The sequence below is a fragment of the Ceratotherium simum genome, chromosome 26, assembly GCF_057802395.1.
Source record: "Ceratotherium simum simum isolate JZ-2026a chromosome 26, ASM5780239v1, whole genome shotgun sequence".
Taxonomy (NCBI): domain Eukaryota; kingdom Metazoa; phylum Chordata; class Mammalia; order Perissodactyla; family Rhinocerotidae; genus Ceratotherium; species Ceratotherium simum.
In genome coordinates this window covers 25,456,955-25,482,997 of record NC_141925.1, presented here as the reverse complement: position 1 = coordinate 25,482,997, position 26,043 = coordinate 25,456,955, and the positions used below count along the sequence as shown (strand labels likewise).

At 47.4% G+C, this 26,043-nt stretch overlaps 2 protein-coding genes and 1 pseudogene across 7 annotated transcripts; 1 reads left to right on the top strand and 2 right to left on the bottom strand.

The window, feature by feature from the left end:
* The first annotated feature begins 1,246 nt into the window (after positions 1 to 1,246).
* On the top strand, positions 1,247 to 2,625 carry PYCARD (PYD and CARD domain containing). 3 transcript variants are annotated; one of them, XM_087417355.1, is made up of 3 exons: positions 1,247 to 1,569; positions 1,854 to 1,910; positions 2,267 to 2,625. In XM_087417355.1, the coding sequence occupies exons 1-3, from the start codon at positions 1,311 to 1,313 to the stop codon at positions 2,521 to 2,523; spliced, it is 573 nt and encodes a 190-aa protein (XP_087273481.1). In that variant the 5' UTR covers positions 1,247 to 1,310; the 3' UTR covers positions 2,524 to 2,625. The 3 variants fall into 3 exon arrangements, with proteins under 3 accessions (XP_087273481.1, XP_087273482.1, XP_004439524.2); XM_004439467.3 differs by having other exon boundaries at positions 1,248 to 1,581; XM_087417356.1 differs by lacking the exon at positions 1,854 to 1,910 and having other exon boundaries at positions 1,247 to 1,581.
* Positions 2,626 to 10,456: 7,831 nt separating this feature from the next.
* On the bottom strand, positions 10,457 to 21,419 carry FUS (FUS RNA binding protein). 4 transcript variants are annotated; one of them, XM_087417353.1, is made up of 15 exons: positions 21,336 to 21,419; positions 19,695 to 19,719; positions 19,451 to 19,605; positions 18,556 to 18,700; positions 18,139 to 18,359; positions 17,489 to 17,702; positions 15,845 to 15,879; positions 14,303 to 14,335; positions 13,347 to 13,450; positions 12,495 to 12,624; positions 12,130 to 12,231; positions 11,873 to 11,996; positions 11,420 to 11,520; positions 11,149 to 11,296; positions 10,457 to 10,818 (listed from the first exon to the last, which is right to left on the bottom strand). In XM_087417353.1, exons 1-15 carry the CDS (start codon positions 21,346 to 21,348, stop codon positions 10,779 to 10,781), a joined length of 1,590 nt encoding a protein of 529 aa, XP_087273479.1. In that variant the 5' UTR covers positions 21,349 to 21,419; the 3' UTR covers positions 10,457 to 10,778. The 4 variants fall into 4 exon arrangements, with proteins under 4 accessions (XP_087273479.1, XP_004439523.1, XP_087273480.1 ...); XM_004439466.3 differs by having other exon boundaries at positions 18,172 to 18,359; XM_087417354.1 differs by having other exon boundaries at positions 18,556 to 18,697.
* Positions 19,726 to 21,329, bottom strand: LOC147913629 (uncharacterized; annotated as a pseudogene).
* Positions 21,420 to 26,043: the final 4,624 nt, after the last annotated feature.

Genomic DNA, 26,043 nt, shown 5'->3' with positions numbered 1-26,043 from the left:
TACTGAGCACCTACTATAGGTCAAGCACTGCTCTGGCTGCTGTGGATAGAACAATGAGTCAGACAGACATGATTTACAGACTGGTGGGGAAGACTAAAGCTAAACAAATACACAGAGTTAGTTACAATTGAGTCACAATTGCTATGAGAGCTACAAATAAGTAGCAGGTGTTATGAACTAGTCTGGGAGAGATTCTAAACCTGGTCTCCAGAAGGAAGTGACATTTAACTTGAGACCTAAACTTGCAAGAGTTTGTCAGGCAGAGTGAGGGAAGAGATTTCCAAGATGAGGGAAGAACATGTGCAAAGGCTTGGAGAAGCAAAGGAGCCTGACACATTTGAAGAACTGAGAGGTCCTTGTGGTTGGAACTTTGAGATGAAGAGAGAGCAGGGTGTGGTGCAAGACAAGGCTGATGAGGTCCACAGGGGCCAGACCAGCAGGGCCTTCCCAGCCATATTAAGGGCAAGTTAAGGATTCTGGGCACAGCTTGGGCTCCAATGCCGACCTGCACCACCTTTCACCTGCTTTTCTGGGTCAAGTCCCCTTGGCCCAAAGTGGCTCTCCACCCGTGACTCTCCCTCCAGTCAAGAATTTTCTCAACCATTACGAGTGTCTCTTGTCATCACTTTCCAAGAAATTCAGCTCCTAGAACCAAATCCTGGCTCTCCCAGGAAGCATTTGGCAAGGTTTCAGGAGCCATCAGGTAGCCCATGTTATGCTGGAATATTTACTAAGTGGATGAGTGTTATTCTCCCCATTTTACAGATAAGGAAACTGAGGCTCAAAGAGAAAGCACAGCTATTCTCTACCCTTTTTTTACACCTCATTTCTCCCCAGTATGCGGAATTTGGGAAGCTACATGGTTCCAGTTGTTAGAATTCTATGATTCTATGATTCTGAGACATGTGAGAGAGAATGCTAAGGTTCAGGGAAACCTGGAGATTTCAGGGTTCTAGAATTCCAAGATTCTAAGCCTTGGAGCTCCAATAAACCAAGTTCCTGGTCTGTGCTAGCTAACGCAAGCCTGGACACCCAGGCGCCACCCATAAGCCCGTCTCCGCTGGGTCTCCCAGCGCGCGGACCAGCCGGAGGACGCGATCCTGGCGCCCTCCGATGGTCAGGGGACCGAGTCCGCAGACCTCGGTGGGTGGGTACCAACAAGGTAGGCGGGAGTACCCTACGCTCGAGGGCAATATGGGCTGGAGCAGAGACGGCAGAAGGCGGGGAGTTCCAGGTCCCGCCCCGGAGCGGACTTCCTGGTCGACGGACACCCCGAGTGAGCGGCAGTGGCGGCAGCGGACCCCGGAGCCATGGGGCGCACGCGTGACGCCATCCTGGAGGCGCTGGAAAATCTGACTGCCGACGAGCTCAAAAAGTTCAAGATGAAGCTGCTTTCAGTGCCGCTGCGCGACGGCTACGGGCGCATCCCACGGGGAACGCTGCTGCCCATGGATGCCATGGACCTCACCGACAAGCTCGTCAGCTTCTATCTGGAGCCGTACGGCGCCGAGCTCACGGCGTCCGTGCTGCGCGACATAGGCATGCAGGAGACGGCGGAGCAGCTGCAGAGTACGTGCAAGGGTGAGCACGCCCCCTCCACGCCCGACAGGTGCCCAGACCCCCGGGCCTCCTCCCGTATCCCCTCATCCTGTACACACCCCCATCTGAACGTTTGCCCCTTGGGCTCTTTCGCTTTCTGTTTCTCCTACCCTCTAATAAAAGCTCCTCTTGCGGGTAAGGGAAGCTTCCTGCTCTTGGTCCTGACTTTGGCTTCCGGACGAAAGGGCCCCTGACCCCAGAGAGACTGGAGATATGCTAGGAAGAAGGGGACCACTTGACTTATTTCCGTACAGATCCTGGAGCCAGGCCAGCCCTGATGAAGGCCCCTCCCCAGATGGCAGCCAAGCCAGGTGAGGCCTTCACACCCAACCCCACCTGCCTGGACACCTCTCCAGCCCCACCCCACCACCCCCTGCACAGCCTGTTATCCGAAGCCAAAAGCACCGGGAGAGAGCAGACTGGGCCAACCCTTCCCACTCACCTACTCACACATCTCCTTAGGGCGAGCCTGGTTGGGGGAAGAAAGGGAGGCAAAGTTATACTCATCTCACTATATCCCAAGTCCTGGTGGGCTGCCACCTTGAGCCCCACCCCTTAGGGTTGCATTCAGAGCAATTTCTGAAGAAAGCAAAGTGTTCAGCAAGGACAGGCCCCAGCACCCACTCTGGGCACCCAGCTCATCTGCTCTCCTCCCTTCTGCCCCTAGCACCGCACTTTATGGATCAGCACCGGGCAGCCCTCATCACACGGGTAACAGACGTGGATGGGGTACTAGATGCCCTGTATGGGAGTGTCCTGACAGAGGAACAGTACCAGGCAGTGCGGGCGGAGACCACCAATCCAAGGAAGATGAGGAAGCTCTTCAGCTTTGTTCCAGCCTGGAACCTGACCTGCAAGGATCTGTTCCTTCAGGCCCTGAAAGAAACCCAGCCCTTCCTGGTGGCCGACCTGGAGCAGAGCTGAGGCAATTTCCCCAGCAGCAGCCCCACACATAACTGCTGGCTGTTCCAGCCAACTCATCCTGATTCTGATGTTTATACACAATATATGAAAAAACAGCTTGTACTTGTGTGTGTGTTCTCTACTTCCAGCCTGAAAGCACATGCAGGATACATATACAAATGCCACAGAAGCTCAGGTGAAGCTCCACTTCACTGCCTGTTCCTAGGGCAGCAGGCTCCCCTAACACTTCATCCTTTCTGCCTCAGTCACCATGGAATATTCCCTCATTCACCATTTGGTGGGTCCTCCAGTGCTACCTAGAGGGTCTGCCCTTGAGACTATAGGTAGCCCTGTGGCCAAGGTCTACAAGTTAAAAGTACAGATATGTACAAAGTGTCTGTAACTTTAGGGGGCCAGATTTGTCAGAGGCATTTAGAAACAGACTACATAGCTTCTCTTTTTTATTCCCTAGGGAAAAAAAAAAAAGTAATTGTAAAGTTAGAGCAATTTTCAGAGGGAGAGACAGAGTACCATCTAAACGTAGGACAGAAGAGCACAAGCCAAGTATAATTCTAGGATTCCTTCTGGCACTGGCACTGACACCAGCAGGCTTAATTGCTCCCTCTGCTCCCTCCCACCTCCTGGAAGAAGGGGTTATAAGTTACACTTTGCTCAGAAAACATGCAGCCACAAAAACATTTAGGAAATGAGTCCTAGTAGCTGTTTCTTCTCTTCATGGAATTTTTGCCTACAACAGGAAATATGAGTATTTCTCTCCAGGAAACAGCACTTAAGGAGCCTTTTTGTGTGTGTGTGTAAGGAAGATCGGCCCTGAGCTAACATCTACCAATCCTCTTTTTTGCTGAGGACTGGCCCTGAGCTAACATCCATGCCCATCTTCCTCCACTTTATATGGGACGCTGCCACAGCATGGCTTGACAAGGGTGCGTCAGTGCGCGCCCAGGATCCGAACGGACGAACCCCGGGCCGTCGCAGTGGAGCGCGCGCACTTAACCTCTCGCACCACTGGGCCGGCCCCATTAAGGAGCCTTTCAGGAGGCTGTTAGGGAACCAGGATCCTAGGGCTACACCCTGAGTATACCTTGTACCCAAATTTTGGCCTGGGGGAAAGGGAATATGCAAAGCAACAGGCAGGGCCCAAGGAAGCCCAGTATCCTTAGCAGTTAGATCATCAGATACGGTGGGGGGGGGGGGTTGGAGGGGATCCAGGTGTGAGGGTACAAGGGTGAGGGTACACGGGTGACTGGTTCTCTGTGTCATTCACAATGATACACCAGCCCACAATGAACAGAGCTGTGTGAAGACTTCACTTTGAATACTCTCACCTAGATGACACAAGAATTAGCAAATGCAGTGTGTTTATTCCCCCACACACACACTCCTTCAAGGGTATATGTACAATCTCATTCTGACAGTCTGTGTAACACTTCCCTATTCTGATCTACTGGATCACCAAAGCAACAGGAGAAAACAAGTGGTTTGCTATAGGAGGAGGCTACCAAGAAGCTAAGCTGTGGCTACTGTCAAGGCTACACGGTCACATGAGCCTGCTCCTAATGCTACTCCGGACTCCAGGAGGAAAGCTGAGCTTCCCCAAAAGAGGGAATCGGCCCTAACACTCAGTACCCTGTGGGCTCATCTTTCTTTAGCCAGCCATCCCATAAAATAAATGCTGATGCTTCCCATTCCATCCTCAACCTTCTTCTACCAAGTCTTCTTGAGTCTTATAATTCAAGCCTTGTTCAATCCAAGATGTGTTCACTTACACATTCTGCAAGGACCTTACCATTTCCAAAACTGAATGTCTTCATTTTACCATCTCTGTTATCTCGACACACGGCAACAGCACAGCAGCCTAATCAGAGAACAAGAAATCCTAGTGTGTTCCATAAAACCCAGATTTAGTCAGTCTTGCTGATGCTAGCTATCCCAACTTATATCCAACAGCCTTCCTTTTCAACTTCACTGCCTCCATCTGGCTTACACATGTCTTACCTGCAACAGACCTCCCCCTGCCTCTAGCCTACCACCTTCAAGGGCCTGAGTGACCAATACTGATCATGGAAATGGACTATCTCACTTCTAACATTACACCTAAACTCTCCTTCCAGCCTGGCCCTTAAGGACCCCATCAGCCAACCTCTCCTAATTTCTTCTTCATATACCCTACGATCCCAACAACACTACTTGCTCACACCCCATGCCCCAGCACATGCTGGTCTCTCAACTTGGGACACCTTGAAATCTTCTACCTGTCCTAGCGTGCTTCCTCTGGGCTCCAGTGGCACTTGCTGTGCAGTGTCTCTGTGGTAAACTGAACCACATTGTCATGGTCTACTTTCACATAGGACTCTTCCATTAGACTAAACCCCATAAAAAACATCTTTTCAACCTCTGTACAAGTGCCTTGCACGTAAAAAGTAATCAAAAAAATGGCAGTTACTGTGTAACTTGAGTGTCTAAGGGGATTTTTTAAAACCTTCACAGGAACCTAATGATTCTTATAAGATAGGGCCATAGCTAACATTTCCTTGCACAACAGACATCCTTAAAAAAAGCAGCTACAAAAACCACTGCAGGCCTGAGGCAAAAGAAATGGTTCTAAGAAGCTCCCCTTAGTTAAAAAATTTCTTGGGGGCTTCCGTTTTCCTTTTTATTGGAGCTGGGGGGAGAGCTCAGAGTTCTACCAGAAGTCTTTAACACAGTACAGTATAGTGGTTAACAGGACACAAATTCTACAGCCAAAGGATATAGATTCCAATCCCTGCTCCACCTCTCTCACCAGCTATGAGACTTGGGGCCAGTTTGTACTTCAGCTTCCCCATCTATAAAATAGGGATACAGGACATAGCTCACCCCTAACAGCAACCGACCCAGAACAAGTTACCAGCATCTCCACACTAGGATCTTTGTTCCTAGCTCCCCAAATGTTTAGAATAGCATCTGAAACAATCAACAATTTTTGCGCAAACCTTCCAGCATCACAAGACTGAAAAGGAACCAGCAGAACAAAGGCCAGTGTTGGCTAAGCCTGTACTAATTGGAACAAAAACCCAGGGGGCGGCCCCGCGGTGTAGCAGTTAAGTGTGCGGGCTCCGCCGCTGGCAGCCCGGGGCCAGATCCTGGGCGCGCACCGGCGCGCCCATCAGGCCATGCTGTGGAGGCGTCCCATATAAAGTGAAGATGGGCACAGATGTTAGCCCAGGGCCAGTCTTTCTCAGCAAAAAAAAAAAAAGGATTGGCATGGCTATTAGCTCAGGGCCGATCTTCCTCACACCAAGAAAAAAAAAAAAGGAACAAAAACCCATATGCAGGACCCAGCCTTCCGTGAATGATCTTTTTCTTAGCTCCTAGCTAGCATTGCATACGTAGAAAGTTTTGTACAAAGTCAAGATCCCCTCACAGGGAGGATAGAGGGAATTAGCAGAAAAGGAGTCTCCGCAAAACTTGAGAGCATGGCTCTAAAAGTGTGCTGTTGACGGCTAGCCCCGTGGCTTGGCAGTTGGGTGCGCGCTCCGCTGCTGGCGACCCAGGTTCGGATCCCGGGTGGACACCGACGCGCCACTTCTCCGGCCACGCTGAGGCGGCGTCCCACATGAAGCAACTAGAAGGACGTGCAGCTGTGACATGCAACTATGTACTGGGGCTTTGGGGGAAAAAATAAATAAATAAAACTTAAAAAAAAAATTAAAAAATAAAAGTGTGCTGTTGAGTCAGCAGCATCAACACTGCTAGAGACTGTGCCCTACCGGGACCTACATACTAAATTAGAATCCACATGCTAACAAAATTGCCAAGTGATCCACATACATGTTCAACTTGGACACACTGCTATAGAGAAAATTTGGCTCTACCACCTGTCAGACTGAGACAGGATTGCTGAGACCTTCCCCCACATGAGGATTTGCTTTTATGCAGGAAGACGTATACAGGATGGGCCAGCTTTCCCTCAAACTCTGGAAAAAACAACAAAAAGCCATCAGCATAGACCAAATAGAGGGGTCTCCATCCAAGAGGGACTGCAGTGAAGCCTAAGGACACTGCATGGAACAGCTACAGGGAATCCGTGCAATTGTGCAACAATGCCACCCTGAGGTGTGCGTGCAGAGAGCTTGGCTCCTGCTCCCTCCAAAGGTTTCTTCTTCCCACAACCATCCCACTCACTTCCCTTGGAGTTCTCCACTTAAAGCCACCTAACCTTGGTTCCCCACTACAGCACAAGGAATCCCAAATCTTCAACTCAACAGTCCAAGCTCCTTTCCTCTGTCTCCAGTCACCACAATGGTGGCTCTCAATTGTTCTTCCTATTAGAGTCCTTCTCTCTAGCACTATAGCCCCAAGATTTACGGCTGAAGCCACAATCCAAGGAGCTAAGAGAGCACTATCCATCAGCAGAGACCACTATTTCCAGACCCAAACTCCTGCTCATGAGATACGTACTTTTCTCCTCTGTTTCTGCTTCAAGGATACTGAGTTTAGATTCAATGGTCTCCAAAGCTCTTCCAACTGCTAACACCATAGGATTGAGGACCCAATAATTTCTACAGGTCCTAAAGTCAAATCTGCTAGCCAGATCCACTGACACTATTTCCTCAGTTCTTACATGCCAGCACCATGAAGACTGTATCTGCACGGGAAGATGAATGAGATAATTTTTCTGGAAATTTTCTTCTGAGTATGAAAGAGGCTTTCTAAGTACTGAGGGCCCAAAGGTAAGAAAGGGAGTCTGAACTCTAGAAAGACTGGAGAGGAATGTTTGCAGATAGGACCCTACATCTCAGAGTTCAGCCTCTCTTGCAGACTAGTATAGGAAGTGAGATCTGGTTACAAATCCATGGTGGACGATTAAGAGACAAAGAGGCTGGAAGTAGGAAGAACCGTGCCTGAATAACGATGTGATGTGTTCAGTCTCACAAGGGCTGGACCCTAGACCTTAACTCCTGGTCAATCTACCCATCAGTGGGCCAGCCCTGTGGCTTAGCGGTTAAGTGCGTGTGCTCTACTGCTGGCGGCCTGGGGTTCGGATCCCGGGCGCGCACCGACGCACCACTTCTCCGGCCATGCTGAGGCCGCGTCCCACATACAGCAACTAGAAAGATGTGCAGCTATGACATACAACTATCTACTGGGGCTTTGGGGGAAAAAATAAATAAATAAAATTATTAAAAAAAAAAAAAAATCTACCCAATCAGCAACTTAACTTCAACCCTATATCCAAGTTACGGAAACCCAGGCAGGCCCAGTAAGTGAAGGTAAAAACCTGAAAAGACTGAGAACTACTTCAGAGAGGGAGGCAAAAAGACCTACAGCACACTTCTCCCCACCCACAACCTACTCTCCTCACTTCTTCCTTCCTGTCCCAATCCCAATCCCAGTTTTAAAAAGCCAAGCACCTAGTGATTCAAGATTGCAGACCATCTCCAATACTCATTAAGAATAATGTATTCTTGGGCCAGCCCCGTGGCTTAGCGGTTAAGTGCGCGCGCGCTCCGCTGCTGGCGGCCCGGGTTCTGATCCCAGGCACGCACCCACGCACCGCTTCTCCAGCCATGCTCAGGCCGCGTCCCACATACAGCAACTAGAAGGATGTGCAACTATGACATACAACTATCTACTGAGGCTTTGGGGGGAAAAAAAGGAGAAGGATTGGCAATAGATGTTAGCTCAGAGCCGGTCTTTCTCAGCAAAAAGAGGAGGATTAGCACAGATGTAAGCTCAGGGCTGATCTTCCTCACACACACAAAAAATAATAATAATGTATTCTTTAGAATACAAAGGGCTAGTCTAAGATCCTCACCAGAGAAACAGGTTAATACTGGTCTATTACAAGGGAATGCAGCAAAGAGCGGAGAGTCCAAAACCCAAACCCCATAGGCCTCACTCCTTTCTCACCAATAATGAGCTGGAACTGGAAGGAGATTCTCAGAAGCAGCATTCCCTCTGCTACTGCCATCTTCACCCATTCTCCCAGAAAAGCCCCCCAAACTGGATTTACCCACTCATCAGACACCTGGGACCCTAGTTCCTTATATTTAAAGGAAAGGCCAATCACTGAAGGCCTTCAAAGGACATGTTAGTACTAACAGGCAGTCAGTAATCAGGTCTCACAAGCTTTAATCTCTTTCAACCCTAGCAGCAGGGATCAAGGAACCACAACGGGACCGTAACACCAGAACCCTACTAGGTGAGGCAGAAACAAACTTCTCAGAGACATGGATCAGGCCATTCAAACCAAACATTTTTTAAGAAAGCAAACCAAAGACAGCAGAGGCAGCCTGACCACACTGGGGAGAGAACTACTGCCATATCCTTGGCTCTAAATCTGAGGGCTTCTCACATGTACCACGTTCAGTAAGCCAAAAAGCCAAATCAAAGCACTGCCTGGGAGAACCTCAGCCATTCTCAACCTACCCTGTTACTGAGTACCCCAACTCAGTAGGAAGAGGAAAGCACTTTTCCTTTTGGCAAAGCCATAGCTTCCCTGTCTCAAATAACCAGATTTGAGGATGAACCAACTCTTCTCTAGAAAACACCTTCAGCATACTTAATGTTCAACAGAGGAAAGCACTTCCCAATGGGGGGCTGTCTCCAGCACTCTACAAGCTATGCTTCTGATAGTGAAGTACCATTTTTGCTGTTGGCTATAATTTTCAGTTCTGTATAACTAAAATGCATGCTCAACAACTAATTGGCAAGTACGGGCAAGTTTTTTTTTTTTTAAGTAATTTTATCTTTTTTCCCCCAAAGCCCCAGTAGATAGTTGTATGCCATAGCTGCACATCCTTCTAGTTGCTGTATGTGGGACGCGGCCACAGCATGGCCGGAAGCGGTGCGTGGGTGCACACCCGGGATCCAAACCCGGGCCGCCAGCGGCAGAGCTCACGCACTTCAACCGCTAAGCCACAGGGCCGGCCCCAGGGGCAAGTTTTCTAAACTCAATTTGAGAGTTGGAAAAAGAAATCCTCTGGGGGTCAGGAAAGGCATATGGTCTTAAAGTTGAGGGGCACTACTCTGAGATTTCAACTCTTTGGCCTCACCCTTTCCCCATCTCCCACACTCCCCCCTTGAGAGGGGAAGGCTTTCCACCCCCAATCATTAAGGTTCAAGCCTGAACTCTCAAAATATAAATGACCTCAGCCCTCTGGGTATAGGCAGAATGTAAGTGACGCAACTAAACCTCTGTCTCCCTACAGCAGGTTGTCTATCTACCCAAGCCCTACCTTCAGGAAAACGGGGGGGGGGGGGGGGGGGGGTCACTCACCTTGAAATACAAGGAACTGCTTCCACCTTCCTTACCCAGCTACCCTTCCCCGTCTTCTTACTATCTCTTTTTATTCCCAAGCCTCTTCCCTCAAATTTACCATCCTCTTAAGGCCTAAACAACAAAATGTTTGGGAAAGGAGTTTGTCCCCTTCAGAAAAAGGGTTTCAGAATGAAAATGCTAAGAAATGAAAATGAAGTCAGAAGACTAAGACTCAGTCCTGGCTCTACCATTTTCTGGTTCTGAGAGCCACATAATCCATGCACTTCATTTTCTGCCTGTCAAGTGAGCAAGGCCACAAAACCTCTGCCATGAAGTATGTGCTTCAGTTACTCTCCTTCTGGAAAAGACTCAATTTGGCTAGCTACGTGCTCAGCATCATGGTCAAGTTTGAATACTGCCTCAAAGGCAAACTTAGTTTGGTTGAGCATCCCCCTTAGTAAAGTGTCAAAAGAGCCAAGAGTCCTTAAAAAGGGTAAAACAGCTATAAATAGTAAACTAAGACAAGCATGTGAATAAATGTGGTAAAACTCCCACAAAGTTGCATAAATTTAGGGCAATACTCAATCACGTGTTCTTCATTTACCCCATTCATATACATTCAATTTTTGTCATGACAGAAAAGTTTAATCTCTACTTTCAAGGATACCACTTGACCTTTTCTCCCCTGGACCAAGTATCAAACACTTTATTCCAGTTTCTGCTAAGCAGGAACAAACAGATTATTCCAGTTCCTGCTAGGCAGGATGAATCTGAAAGAGGAAAACTCCCCACAATCCTGATTCAGACATCAATCCTCCAGGAGAGTGAAGAGGGGGAAGAGGAAGAAAATTTAACTAAAACGATGGTTTTTAATGGGAACCAGAGGTATGGTTACAATTACAGAGTCCGACACAAAAAACCCGTGGGTATATCAGGAGTTGGAAGGTTACAAAATAATGAGGGTAACGCTGGGTACAGGAAGAAAAGCTGTTCCAGAACCTCATGAACCAGGCTAATACGGCCTCTCCCTGCGATCCTGTCTGTGCTCACCCCTGCAAGAAAGAGTATCCATTAGGTCTGAGTTACCAACCTCTCCACCCACCCCACCCCCAAACTCCAATCTGCCCATCTGCCCCTGCTGCCCAACCCCAAGAAATGTCTCATCTCTTTAAGCAGAATATAGACTATTTAAGTGTGGGTATACAGATTAGTTCCCTGAGGTAACTTTCCTTCCTTCCTTCCCTACCCATTAGGGTTACAATCTCAGCTTTCCAATCTAGTCCTCAAAATTAAACCACTTTCTCAACAGAACCTTGCCATCTGCTATCCCATGACTTCTGTTCAATTGCTCTACTTTTATCTCAATTTAGAGTCTTACTTACCTGGAGTCCATCTTGCCAGGGCCAAAACCACCTCTGTCCCCACCACCCCGGCCCCCTCGGAAGCCCCCACGGTCCCCGCCTCGGCCTCGGTAGCCACCCCGATCATAGCCTCCTCTGCCACCACGACGATCATCTCCATAGTTACCGCCTAGAACAAAAAAAATATATATCATACCCCCTAAAGCCCTCCTACCTTCCCTCCAGGCTCCCTGCTTAAAATTAAGGGCTTTTTGATCCCAACTCCTTATTACCAGCTCTGCCTCTTCCTTACCCATATGAGAGCCTCCTGGTCCCCCTCCTGGGCCATCGGGTTTAGGGGCCTTACACTGGTTGCATTCATTCCTCCAAGAGAAGTTCATGTTTTCACATGTACTGAAAAAAAGGAAGAGAATTAGTCTGGAGGAGTGGGAAGTGGGCAAGACTTAGAATTAGGAAGACTCTAGGGAACTTACAGATACAGTAAGGAAACCGAGGCCTCACAAAGGCAAAAAAAAAAAAAAGGCTTGCTTCTCAGGAGTAGAGCCAGGAACAAAAACTGCAGATTACTGAACCCAGTCCAATACTTGTCCCACTATGGTGACCTTACATAGGTAAGCTCTCGGGCCAATCTGTTCCCATCAGTAGGGCCTTGACGTTTATTAGTTTGGAAAAGACAAAACTCCACTATGGTTATCAAAGGCACGTGTAAGATGACTGAGGAAATAATTAAACAAATTTCACTCACGGATTCGGACACTTCCAGTCCCCAGCTCGCTGCTGTCCTCCACCACCACCACCTCCACTGGGGAATCCTCCCCGGCCACCGCCACCACTGCCACCACCTCCATAGCCTCCACGGCCCATGGGTCCTAATGTAGATACAAGTATGGGTCTGCTTCCCTTCCAAGTTTGGTTAACCTAATCTTCTTTTCTATGCAAGCCTTACCATCCTCCCCCCTCCTCATCACCTCTTCATACCAGCAGCAATAAGTAACTCCTCACCTCCTCGCCCTCGGCCTCCACGACCATTGCCACCACCCCGATTGAAGTCTGCTCGCCGAGTAGCAAATGAGACCTTGATAGGATTCCCAGAGAATTCTTTACCTGAAAAAATAAAGGAGATATAAAAAGAGACTTTTTACTAAGATCTGTGGGTTCAAAAGTACACATGGTACAATCAAGGTAAGGAAAGACAACGTCTTCCTGAAAAGGTTTATAATCTACTGAGACATAAGCAAAATGAGAGTATAATGAAATCACAGATAAAGTAAAATGTTGGAAAACTCAAAGGAACCCTCAAAATGTAGCCTGCGTTTCCCAAGGCTAGTTGCCTTATGCCCTACCCCCACCAGCCTCCTCATACATACCATCAAACCAGTCAATAGCTGCTTTAGCAGAAGGTGGGTCGTCAAATGATACCGTTGCCTCTCCTTTCAGCTTTCCTGTTTCCCTGTCTGTGTACAGATTTATCATGGGCTGTCCGGTTTTCTTATTTGTCTAAAAAAAAGCAACATGAGATAACAACAGTCTTACAATATATAGCACTACCCACTTTCCAACTTCCTCCGCCAGAGCACCTGAGATTTATTGTAACCACACTTTTGCTCCTCTCTTCCCACTTACTATTTATCTCCCATGTAACTTGAATTAAAGCCATTGACTACAATGGTTTCTCACTTCAATATTAAAAGATAAAGATTACAGCCTACGAATTCAAAAGTTTAGGACACTCCTTTTATCAACTGTGCCTTGTTGCATTATTTTTGTGTGTGTGTGAGGAAGATCAGCCCTGAGCTAACATCCATGCTAATCCTCCTCTTTTTGCTGAGGAAGACCGGCTCTGAGCCAACATCTATTGCTAATCCTCCTCCCTTTTTTTTTCCCCCCAAAGCCCCAGTAAATAGTTGTATGTCATAGTTGCACGTCCTTATAGTTGCTGTATGTGCGACGCGGTCTCAGCATGGCCAGAGAAGCGGTGCGTCGGTATGCGCCCGGGGTCCGAACCCGGGCCGCCAGTAGCAGAGCACGTGCACTTAACCGCTAAGCCACGGGGCCCGCCCGCCTTGTTAAGATGTGATTTGTTCTAGAAAATGGCAGCAGCTAATGTTCTTTCCTCAACCAATTAAGCTGGCAACCATTAAGAATTTTTTTTTTTTACTAAGGTGTGAAATCCAAAATCCTCCAACTGATAGAAAGCACCCACTCTGCTCCACAAGTACCTTAATAATACCAATCTGCTTGAAGTAATCAGCCACAGACTCAATCGTAACATTCTCGCCCAGGCCTTGCACGAAGATGGTGTTGTTGTCTGAATTATCCTGTTCTGCTTGTTGAACACAGGAGGAAATGTGAATTTGAAGAGAGAAAACAAGCAAAAGTAAAACCAATCAGTGACCCTTATAATAATCTAACTTGCAGAAATACTTGATATTAAGCTTTCTTGATTTAATCAAATCAAGCTTTCTTTCTTAAATCAAATACTTGATTTAACCTTTTTAGAAAAAAAATTCTAAAGCAACCAATAATCTGGCTTAGGTCAGACAAATGGAAGAAATCCACATCCCTTCTATTTCATTATTTGAGTGCCTGTATGCTAGCCATTTCACAAATTTAAATTTAGTTTTACAACTACCTTTTGAAACCCGTTGATACCCATTAAAGAAACCACCACAGCTCAGGAGTTAATTGTCCAAGATCACACAGTAAGTACACCAGTGTTCTTTCGATTGAAGACCCCAAGGTTAAGAAACCTATTTTACACTAAAGTCCAGTATACAAACATAACCAAAACAAAATATATACTAAATGCTTCTTTTATGTGTCTTTTCATTCACTAATTTGGGCATGATCCACATTTTAAAAAACTACTGCTTTAAAAAACAAGCAGTTCTGTAGTATGGTCCACACACAGATGAATCAGCATCTCTTGAGACTTGTTAGAAAGCAGATTATAGGGCTCCTCCCAGACCTACTAAATTGCTGGGGGAGGAAACCCTTCATCTGATATATGTTCCTTTATAACTCACTGCTATAGCTACATCTAAATTCCCTTCTCTTCATTTTCTTTCCTCTTTACCCCTGCTCTTCTTTTTCAGATTCCTTTAAGTTTCAAACAACATCCAGGGGAAGTCCTGATAGCATTTTAGCCATTCTTTCATGCCAACTGGGGACTCACCAGAGTCATGACGTGATCCTTGGTCGCGAGGGCCTTAAGTGACATGAGAGAAAAAAAAAAAAAAACAAGGAAAGAGGAGCCATTAGTCACCAAGTAGAGACAGACAAGGAAAAAAATTAACACCAAATCCAAACTCTTGCAAAATATCAGGTTAAGTGCTCAAAGCCTCACTCCAAACCCTGTCCTCAGTTGCCTGCCCAGAGAAAATCCTAGGCAGGGCTGGGGAAGACACAGGCCCCTTTTCTTAAGTTCTGTATGCAACCTGAGTCCGCACAGGGACAACTCCACACTTCAGAAAGTGCTGCCTCCCCCAGATCAGGCTGGGAAATGTCCTCAGCACAGATTGGGGGCGCCAGGAGGGAGACCCATTGAAGTTAACAAACCAACTCATAGCGTGGCCCTGTTCTCTCAACCCAGAGAGAAATGGGCTCACCAGCAGCAATGTGATATGCATCCATCCAGTTTCTCCAAACTTTAACACCAAAGACACTTATCCCTTGTGGAACAATTTTTCAGAACAATTTTTACTTTCATCTTTAGAAACCATTCTTAAAACCATGTTAAGTTTCCCCAAAACCACATGAAAATAAAAAACATACATAAAAGCTATTGTATTTTTAAAGCATGTCCCAGGGAACAGACCAGAAATCTTATTTCCATAATGCAGCCTCTATTTTTTTTTCCAGAGACCATCTTTGACCAAAGTTTATCTGAATTCACCATATACATATATATATATATATATATAGTACCCACACTCAATGACACCTAAATTATGAACCCGAGCCTTTGGCTTTAAATGTTGAGACAAATCAAGAAACCTTTTGTTAGTTAACCAAACCAGAAAAGTTCCAGCTTACTGGGAGACTTCTCAAATTTGCCATTTTTCCATGAATTCAGTTTGTGCTGTTTAAGACCTGGTTATTTCCCATGAGCCACACATGCTCCCAACCTTTCTTGAAGCAGTCCACACCTTCCTTCCCAGAGCTAGTTTCTATTTGCCCTTCTGAGTAGCATTTAAGTACATATATACGTAGAATTGCATTGACACCATTCAGTATTTAATATGTAAATATATACCAACTTCACCATCCTCAGGGCAAGGCAATATTTCACATCCCTCTTCCAGAATTAAAACATTTGGAGGTTGTAATACACACACACTAGCCTTGGACACACTGATCAAAAGGATCCTAAAGCCAAGTTGGCAACACGTGTTCCAGCACACACTCGCCAGTTTCTCGTAACGGTGGTCACTAAGTGCCAGGTGTGGCAACACTCCTGTCAGAGGCCTACTAAAACACCTCTTATTAACCTGGGTCAAACCAATTTGGTACCAGACGACTGCTGAGTCTTACCCCTGCCTGCCTTCAGGTTAGCACACATCTGGCAGCAGGTGGCATTCTATCCCACCCCTTTCTAGAGGTGGTTCTGGACACTTTAAAACCTTTTGACACTTAAAACACGCTAAGACATCTGCAAATGAACAATCAGACAAAGCATTGCTGGGAGTTGGGAATTTTGGAAACTCTGTTCACTTACCACCAAATTTATTGAAGCCACCACGGTCACTTCCGCTGGAGAAGACAAGTTAGAAGAAAGGACATGAAGCTTCCAACGGCTACAAAAGGGTGTTTTTTGATTTTGTTTAACATTCCCCAAACATGGGTAGGTGTTTTGGGAAAAAGATACAAGTGGCTACTACAATACATTCCCCTTCCTGACCACCCCTTGTCTGACCTTTGAGCATGTCACACACACGTGTGCAATTTCTCAGACACAGTTTTTAAGGATTTTGCTTTAAAAGGTTATATATCTATTTCCTCTGGAAAAAAAAAAAAAAATGACCTATTTTCCTTGGTCGTTCTTCCGATGTAGCAGATGTTTTTTCCTCTTGTCGTGAGTGGTTGACAACCCAGTACTTGGTTTAAAAACCCTACCGCCAATTTACCCAGAAGACATTTCACACCAGGCTGGGGTAGCCCTGAACACATTTTTGTGGTTTTTGCTATGAAAGCAGCAAGCAGACCCAACCCCGTTCCATAAAAAGTCAAAACCAAAGGCAATCTCCCCTTAAAGCAAGACAAACTTAGCTAAGCCCTATCCTAACTACTGAGCTGTTTTTGATTTTCCCCCACCCCCGGGGTCACCCCTTCTACACTGCGAGAAGAGCGGAGTATTTTGCAATGTCACCTTTCATACCTGTGGCACATAAAATGCAGAGCAAGTTAACAGTCACATAACAGTTGTTTTTCTTTTTAAAGTTTTGCATTAAACACACGCACACAACAGAGTTTTCCTTATTTTTGTACCGTTTTTGAAATGCCCCCACCCACCTCTGAATACTTACCATATGCGAACTCTCATTTAAATAACCTACTTTTCCCAAAAGCAATAACACACTGACATTCCTCCCCTTTTCAAGGGAGACAGAGTAGGGTCCTTCAAATCATATTTACCAACAGATTTGACAAATGCTTTACCATCAAATCTAGGGTTTTACTTCAAATCAACTACAGCAGGGAGGGAAGAAGGTCCAGTTGGACAAATAACCAGGGGAAGAGGGACAGTGGAGCGAATAGGTGGGATACCACTGTCAAGCATATCTTGTTCAAAAGGTCTGCACATTTCAGATAGCCCCATACACCAAGTGACACACAAAATCATTACTGTCAGTCAAATTAGTGCAAATCAAGCTCATGGATTCAAATGACTACAGAATACGGGAAAAGTAGCCAATTGCTGGAAGCTGAAGTCAGGTTAACCATTAATAACTCCCTTAAAGGACACACGGGAATACAAGTAATAAGTTTCCCTATTCCCAGGAGTAGGAACATCGGTTTCCCTTGCAGAGAAAGAATACTTTACTTCCATGTTTCCTGCCTAGGCTATCAATGACTCCAACCTATACACACTCATGTATTTTCTCTTTTTCTTTGGAAATAGAAATGTCAGTACTCAAATCTCTATCCAGAGCTGTGGGTAAGAGGAGTTCAGGCTCCCAAGTTCTCACAAAAATAAAATGGGGATGTACGAAGAAACAGTCAATGCCTCCAAATCAAAGCCCTCACAAATCCCTAGAATAAAACTAACCATGCACTAAGGGACTGGGCTTCAAGGGAGATTATTCATGCAGCCCCTCACATTTCCCAACTGATGTTACTCCCTGGCTCACAAGACACCTACCCCATGCCGCCTCTGCCTCCACGGCCACCTCCACGACCTCTTGGTTCATAGCCACCACCGCTGCGGTTGTAACCACCACCACCGCCCCGGCCACGGCCCCCACGGTCCTGCTGGCCTCCCCCGTAGCCACTGCTGCCGCCACCACTCTGGTCCTGATTTCCATAACCGCCGCTACTGCCACCACTCATGGAGGACTGATCTTGGCCATAGCTACCTGTCAGGAAAGAAAAGGTGTGTTTTTTTGTGTGTGTGAGGAGATCAGCCCTGTGCTAACATCTGCCAATCCTTCTCTTTTTTTGCCGAGGAAGACTGGCCCTGGGCTAACATCCGTGCCCATCTTCCTCCACTTCATATGGGATGCCGCCACAGCATGGCTTGCCAAGCAGTGCGTCAGTGGGCGCCCGGGATCCGAACCAGCGAACCCCGGGCAGCCACAGCAGAGCGCACGCACTTAACTGCTTGCGCCACCAGGCGGGCCCAGAAACAGTGCTTTAAAAAGAGAAAAAAGCCTTGTGAACTGGCATACAACAGTTCAACAGTGCCAAAGGATAAAAAACAACAGAAATAAGAAAACGGCTATGGAACAAGAAAGCAAGATTTTTAAGAAACCTTTTACGGTAAGGTCCAAGCAATGGAATATAAATCCTTACAGAAAAGAGACGAAACTGAAGACACCTTCTCACCTCCACCACCCCCTCCGCCACCTCCACTGCCACTGTTGTACTGGTTCTGCTGTCCATAGCCCTGAGGGGGATTATAGGAGCTTGGCTGCTGTCCATAGCTTGGCTGCTGTCCACCATAGCCAGACTGCTGGCCATAGCCACCACTCTGGGGCTGCCCATAGCTGCTGCTCTGGGAACTGCTGCCGTAACTAAAGAAAAGGAAAAAGAATCATAATGCCAGCATATCCAAAACTTCCTTTCGCTTTTGGTACGTCCCATTGTCTGTACCCAAGAAAGACCACCCCCCTCCCCATTACTCCTCATGATTGCTCCTATTGCTGGTCACATTATCATTCCTTATCAATTCACCCCTAATCTTTCAGGCCTCTCCCCACAACTCCTTACCTTCCCGAGGTGCTGCTAGGAGCCGGTTGCTGGCCATAGCCAGGGTAGGAGGACTGCTGCCCGTAAGACGACTGAGAACTCTGGCTACTGCCATAGCCACCAGCTGAGCCATATCCTTGGGGAGCTGACTGAGTTCCATAGCCTGCTATAAGGAAAAGAGAAAGGAAACCACAAAAGCTATGTAGAAAGAGAAAAGGCAGGGAATGGGTTGAAGAAAATATTATATAATATCTAATGCTAGCCATACTTGAAAAGTTCGCCTCTCAGAAACTGCTTAGAATCTTGCAATTCATAAAGTTACCCTTCTCTTCTACCTAAGGCTAATGTTCCAACTTCTATCAACTTTGGACTTCCGATCTCACCATACCCACCCCAAAGCCAGTCTCCAGGACCACGACTAATCACAGCCCAAAAGATCCCTACTCATTAACAGCATTTTAACCTGCTCAGATGTGTGCAGTACACATAGAACCCACATTATTTACACTGCAAGACCTCAGGGCAAATTCCACCTCCTTGTGTATCACATGATATTTGGTAGTGTGACTTCAACCATCTTCAAGCAAATCATTTTCTCCCTGTAAGCACCAAAAATCTAAAACTTTCTCCCTTTAGGGAATACTCTCCCCCACGTCTCACTTTCATGCTAAGGGGAAATGGGGAAAAGGGCAGCATTAAAAGAAAAATAAGGACTCAAGAAAATAAAGAGAATTACAAACCAATAAGCATTTTTGTTTGAAAGGACTCAGACTCCAAAGAGTTTTAAGAGTTACAGACCAGTTAAGGGAAAAGAAACACGGGACAGTTTCAACATTTCAGCATTGCTCAGGTTTAAGAAAAGCAACATTCAGGAGGAGCAGGAAGGGGGTGGGGTGACCCACTAAAAGAGACTCACTGTTCTGGGTCTGTCCATAAGAAGAACCATAGCTGCTCTGGCCATAGCCTGAAGTGTCTGCTGACTGACCGTAACCACTGTAACTCTGCTGTCCATAGGGCTGACTGCTCTGCTGGGAGTAGCCCTGCCCAGGCTGGGTGGGGTAGGCCCCATAGCTGCAGAAACAGAAACAGTGTAATTAGGAAAAGATACCCTAGCCACCCTTGACCTCTACAAACCCTGAAAGCCCAGAAATGACTCTCACCTTTGGGTTGCTTGTTGGGTATAATCTGCAAAAGAAAAATACAATTATTTTTTTCAAAAAAAGAAAGCAACAATAATACAATTACATTACCTTCAGCCATCCCTGAAAAAACAATAGGGCAAAATTCCTTAATTCAAGCCCTGGGGCCTCCAGATAAGAAATCAACCAACAAGACCGTGTTGCAAGAAGGGCAGAAATTCTCTCCTGAAACACTAGTTGAGAGGAGGGGCAAGCTGGCAGATCAGAGTCAAGTTTTCGTACTTGACTCTGAAAAAGAGTCAAAGAAAAAGCAAATTTCTGCAGACACCAAGAGGCCTTAACTACTACTGGAAAAAAACAAGAATCTTGGTGGACATCTACAATTTTCTGCAAACTCAACTCATGTCAGGAATGGCACAAATTCACACACATTTCAGTTTCACACCCACTCTATGAGGAAAGTATCACCAAGAATCAAGCTAAAGTCCCAGAGCTACTTAAGTGGGACAGGTTTTAACTCAAGCTGGAGGCAGCAGTGTTCGAAATGGGGCCTCCACTCTCGCAATCGAGACCCAAAGAACAGAATGTCTCAAACTTCTTCACCCTCTGCCTAATCTTGAAAAGCGGCAAAGTGGGCTTTCAGTGCAAAGCCAGGTAACCAAGAGAAAAGAGCCCTCGGACCACAAATGACAAATCATCAAAGTGCTCGCCCCAGGAGGCAGCAGTTAACTGGTCCTCGAGTCCTCAGCCCTGCGGCTCCAATCCCCTCTCCTCATCTACCCTGCCTTCCTCGGAGCTGTGAGGAGACAGCAAACCAAATGCAGCGGAAGTGCTTTTAAAACGCCACACTGAGGACGCACTAACCAGATCAACGCATCCCCTGAGTACAGGAAACGAGGCGCTTCCCCCGCAGGAAAGGGCCAGAGGACCGGGAGAGGGTGTGGCCTCGGGCAGCCGTTCTTTCGGTTCCCACCTCAGAAAGAGGAAATTTAGGCGGGAAAACCCTCGGGCCCGGTCCCCAACCCCGTTAGACGCCCCCACAGCCGTTAAGCGGGCGCGCGGCCCCGCTCCCGAGCCTCCGCCCGCGGCCGCGTGGCAACCGAGGCGGGAACCCGGCGGTCCCGCCCCTTCCCGAGGGACCCCGGGGGGCGAGGCCCACACCGGACGCGCAGCGCAGAGTCGCCAGCGGAGGGTCTCGCGGCAAAAAGCAGCGCCAACACGAGGCGGGAGGGAGTTCGGGCGCGAGAAAGGGGGGAGGGGCCAGCAGAGCGCGTGCGCGCACCGAGTCCCCGGATGCAGCACTGCGACAAAGCGGGCCCGAATGCCGGGCTGGGACCGAAGGGAAAAAACGGCTACGGGGACCGAGCATTTCCGTCCGTGTCTCACGTATCAAATCACCCAGAAGCGTCCCTCTCGACCCTCACCTCCAGTAAAGGCACTGCGAAGGCAAGACCTCCTGCCCCGCGCAAGGCGCCGGAGGAGCGAAACAAAATGGCGACATCAGCCTCCCCTTTCCACCCCTCTCTGCTGCTTCCCGCCACCGTGGTGCGAGAAGACCCTACACGCGATCACTGCCCGGGTCCCACCGAAAAACAAAAGCCCAGCTAGGAGAGAACGAGGCCCCGGGCCGGCGCGCCACCGCCGCCTCGTGCCTTTACATACCGTTTGAGGCCATGTCCGCGCACGCGCGCACAGGCCGACAGGCAACAAGATTCCAACACCACGGAGCACCGACGCCTCGAGGACTGACCAGCCCCGCCTCCTGCGTCGAGGTTTATGTACGCCTCCCGCCTACGTACCGCGGAGGAATGCACCAAGTGCGGCTAGGAAAAGGGGGAAGCATGGCTGGAGTCCTACCACTCTTCAGGGAGTATACAGGGTCTGAGCAGGCAGAAGGGAAACATATTAACTGAGAATCATGAAAATAATATATACAATCATGTTTTCTCTGATAAAAAACTGGGATTCACTCTGCAGGACTAGCCTGCTATTCACCTCTACCCCTATAAAGGCATAATGGTACGGTCTGATTACCCTCTGGGGGCGGGGCGAGGGGCCCAGGGCGTCTGCGGACCCAACCCTAGTCAAAGCTGGGAGGCGCCAGGCGGGAACCGAAATTCCTCTGGCTGGACCCTTTCACTGGGCCCCACTTTCACTCCGGATGGCGAGATCCTGCGCTCCGTTGCCCTCGCTGTACACAGGACGTGTCGTCCTTCCGGCCGCCAAGCTCCCTTTCTGGCTCTAAAGTTCCTCCCCCGACAACACACACCGACCCTCTCTCTCTCTCTCCCTGGGCCTCGGTTTTCACTTCATAGTCTTTCAGGGTCTCATTTCCTTAGTCCATACCAGGGTTTGTAAATCGTGACGTCTGACCTGAAAGAAAGCATGGAGTTTAGCCCAGATCCCTGGATCCTCGTCTGGTCCAGCACTGATCGCCCTCCCAAACCCTCGTGACTTTGACCCTGACTGGCGATGGAAGGGGAAAGCCCAGGCCCTCTGGACCTCAGAGAGCGTTGAGATTAGGTTAGGGGTCTCCTAGCCTTTTACAGACAAGGAGCTACTTTTTATTGTTCTAAAGCACTACCAAGGAACCAATATGGAGATCCAGTAATAACTATTTGCATATGGCTTAAGTGGTTTCAAAATGCATAATTAATTGCTTTCCCATCACAATCTTTTAAGGAAAGGAAATGTATCTCTTTTATAGATAAGAGAAGTGCGACTCAGAGAGGCCAAGTGCAACCCATGATTATAGAGCAGCTGAGGGTCAGATCTGATTCGAATCCAGGTCTGTGTGGCTGCAAAACACTCCTTTTGTTGGTTATATGAACACCTGGCAGTGTTCTGAAGCCTGTTCACTCCCTGTGAGAGCGAGGACAAAAAGTGGAGTTTAGATTAACTTGCAACTTGCAGTCTAATCAGCCTTGCCTGGAGAAGGCAATTTGAGAGTATTGAATAAAACAAGACAAAGGAGGTTATTCCTGGTACACATGCCATGCAGATTTTCTTTCCCAACTTAACTTTGACCTGGGTTCCAGTAGTTCCTTTGTAGGTTTGACGTGTTTTCCTAGAGAAACAGTTAAGGTCTAGGCCCTAGGCCTGCCCACAAACTTCTACTAAACCCCTGATGGCCCTTGAACACCCTGTCACTCACCCCACCCTCATTGGGAGGGCAGTGTGACTGTGGAGTGAGGGCAAAGGGAAGTCCATCATTCCTTCATTCATTCATTCTACAAATATTTATTAAGCACCTGTAGTGTACCAGGCACTGTTCTGGGCACTGAGGATGCATTCGTGTGCAAAACAGATATCTGAAGGAACTTAATAACAAAGCTAACTTTTTGTGTGTGTGTGTGAGGAAGATTAGCCCTGAGCTAACATCCGATGCCAATCCTCCTCCTTTTGTGCTGAGGAAGACTGGCCCTGGGCCAACATTCGTGCCCATCTTCGTCTACTTTATATGGGACACCGCCACAGCATGGTTTGACAAGCAGTGCGTCGGTGCGTGCCCGAGATCCGAACCTGGGAACCCCGGGCCGCCAAAGCGGATCACGTGCACTTAACCACTGCGCCACTGGGCCGGCCCCCAAAACTAACACTTAATAATGATATTTATATGTTATATATAACACATTTATAATAGCTTAACACTTTGATAAGGCTTACTAAGTATAAAGCAGTGTTCTGAGTCTTTGATCATAACTTATAATAGGCACAGAAAGGTCAAAAGCTATCCCCAGGGCTACACAGAAAGCAGCAAAGCCAGAGTCCCAACCCAGGCAGCCTGGCTCAGAGTTCCTGCTCTTGACCCCTGTGCTTCAGCAAACATTGCTTGAGCACTGCATAGTGTGTGCCAAGCATGGGGCAGACGTAGAGAGAGGAGGATAAAAAAGATCCAGTCCCTGAACCGCAGGACCTTATAGCCGGTGGGTGAGATGTGAGTGAGACACACGGACCCCAAAGTATGTTTGAATCGAATGTGGTGAGTGCTGTGACATGGAATCAAGGAATCTGGGAACTCTGTGAGGAGAGCAAGTCATCCATTAAGTAGACAACCACAGAAGAGGAAAGAGAGATGGTGACACTGAAGCAGCCCTTGCAGGATAAGTAATAGTTCACCAAGTGGTGAGAGAGGGAAGGGTGTAACAGGTGGAAGGAATGGCAAAGACAAAGGCAGGGGTAGGGAAAGGCACTCACGGGCAGAGTGCAGGGAGTGACAGGTTTATACTGTGACCTCATCAAGTGACCGTTTCTCCAGGCTTATCTCTCTCAGTGGACCTCTCCTGAGTCACATCACACAGGGACCTCTCACTTCACCTTAAAAGTCTCCTTACTTGACATCCCTGCTTTCAGCCCTCGCACCTTTCCCACTGTCCCTCTGTCTCCTTCCCCTGCAGTGTCCTCCTCTGCTCACCCTACAGACAGCAGGGCCCTCCAGAGTTCTGTCTTCAGCCTTCTTCGCTTCTCCCTCAAGAGCCAAAGCCCCAACTATGACCTGGTGTAAGATGCAGCCTGCAGACAGGTTTTGTGTAGCCAGCACGTTGTTTTTAATTAACTAGTTGCCAATACTAAATATAGGGGAAAAATCCAAACTTCTGGCTTTTCTTGAAAATTAGAGGCTCTGGCCACCCTGGGCCTACTTTCCCAGAGGGCAGGGGTCAGCTGGAGCAGGAGGCTGCTGGGGCATGTGCTTGCAGCTTGCCACAGTCTCCCTCACTCCCTAACGTTTCTCTAGTGGGAGAGTGTCGATTGTCATTTATATCAGGAGTTGAATGCAGTTTTTCTTCGAGTTAAAAGCAAGAGAAAATATTTCTTGTCTTCAAATGTAGGAAAACAAAGCAGGCCCTGGTTTTCAGGCCTCCAGCTGGCCCTTGAAGGCATTCAGATTTGTGATCTGTTCCCAGATCATGGATCCTTAACCTCTTTTTGTATCAGAGTTTAATGAAGTCTGTGGACCCCTTCTTAGAATAATATTTGTAAATGCATAAAACAAACTTTGTAAGAATACAAAGAAATCTAATGGAAATAGTTATCAACTATTTCTTAAAAAGATCTTTGTGATCCAGTACACAGATCTGATAGTGTAATAACTATCTTAATTTTTTTTCTGTTTTCTAATAGTTTTTTTTCCTTTTTTTCATAGCTATCTTAATTTTGAAGTAGAGTGGAATAAAAAAAATGTTTTCAGGTACCTACAACAAGTGCAATGTGGTACAATTTCTAAGATTTCTGTCAGTGACCAAGACCAGAAACTGTTGTGATTTATTGCCTACAGTCATCATATTGAGAAAAATGCTAGATGTCAATTGGCAGTTAGTGAAAATTGCCATGTAATGTTTCCCTGTCCAAATCTGTGACCCCCTGACTGCTATCCTCAGACCCCTAGTGGGGACTCCAGGTTAAAGACTCTAGACAGTCTAATCTCATCCACATCATGCCTTCAGCTACTGGATGCGTACGCCCAGCCATGACCCTCCTGAGTTCCAGGCCTGTCTCTTGATCATCTCCAGCCCAATTTTGTCAAGCAGATGCATTACATGAGATTGGAAGCAGCAACTATTGGTGGAAAATTCACATGTTCTGGCCAGCATAGCAGCCCAAGCCTTTGGTTCTTCATGGGTAACTTTGGTGGAGGTTATAACATCCTTAGTATCATTAACATCAATGGCATGAGGCAACAGCACTGGAATTTCCATTAGAAAAGTACCAAGGGCCCGCCCCATGGCTTGGTGGTTAAGTGCGCGCGCTCCGCTACTGGCGGCCCGGGTTCGGATCCCGGGCGCGCACCGACGCACTGCTTGTCCGGCCATGCTGGGGCCGTGTCCCACATACAGCAGCTGGAGGGATGTGCAACTGTGACATGCAGCTGTCTACTGGGGCTTTGGGGAAAAAAAGGAGGAGGATTGGCAATAGATGTTAGCTCAGAGCCAGTCTTCCTCAGCAAAAAGAGGAGGATTGGCATGGATGTTGGCTCCAGGCTGGTCTTCATCACAAAAAAAAGAAGAAAGAAAGAAAGTACCAAGGTGTTGTTGGACCCTTGGCCTGGTATGTATTACTGTCTGGGAAGCATCCAAGCTTGACTCTTGACCATCTCAGAAATTTTGTAACCACCTATCATAATCCCTTTCTGCTTAAACTATCTAAAGTGGATCATTGCCATTGCAGCACTGCCTATATATCAAAACATTAGAAACCGCCTAAGTGCCCATCAAGAGAGGGTCTGGTTGACTTAATTATTATACAGCAAGGTTTCTCAATCTCAGCACTTTTGGCATTTGGGGCCAGTTAATTCCTTTTTTTTTTTTTTTTGGTGAGGAAGATTAGCCCTGAGCTAACATCCATTGCTAATCCTCCTCTTTTTCCTGAGGAA

Coding starts and splice junctions, on each gene's coding strand:
- PYCARD (XM_004439467.3), top strand. CDS start 1,311: ATGGGGCGCACGCGTGACGCCATCCTGGAGGCGCTGGAAAATCTGACT. Junction 1,582..1,853: donor GCTGCAGAGTACGTGCAAGG/GTGAGCACGCCC, acceptor ATTTCCGTACAG/ATCCTGGAGCCAGGCCAGCC. Junction 1,911..2,266: donor CCAGATGGCAGCCAAGCCAG/GTGAGGCCTTCA, acceptor TTCTGCCCCTAG/CACCGCACTTTATGGATCAG.
- FUS (XM_087417353.1), bottom strand. Junction 19,606..19,694: donor ACCCAACAAGCAACCCAAAG/GTGAGAGTCATT, acceptor CTGTTTCTGCAG/CTATGGGGCCTACCCCACCC. Junction 17,703..18,138: donor TTCAGTTTCGTCTCTTTTCT/GTAAGGATTTAT, acceptor CTTTCCTGACAG/GTAGCTATGGCCAAGATCAG.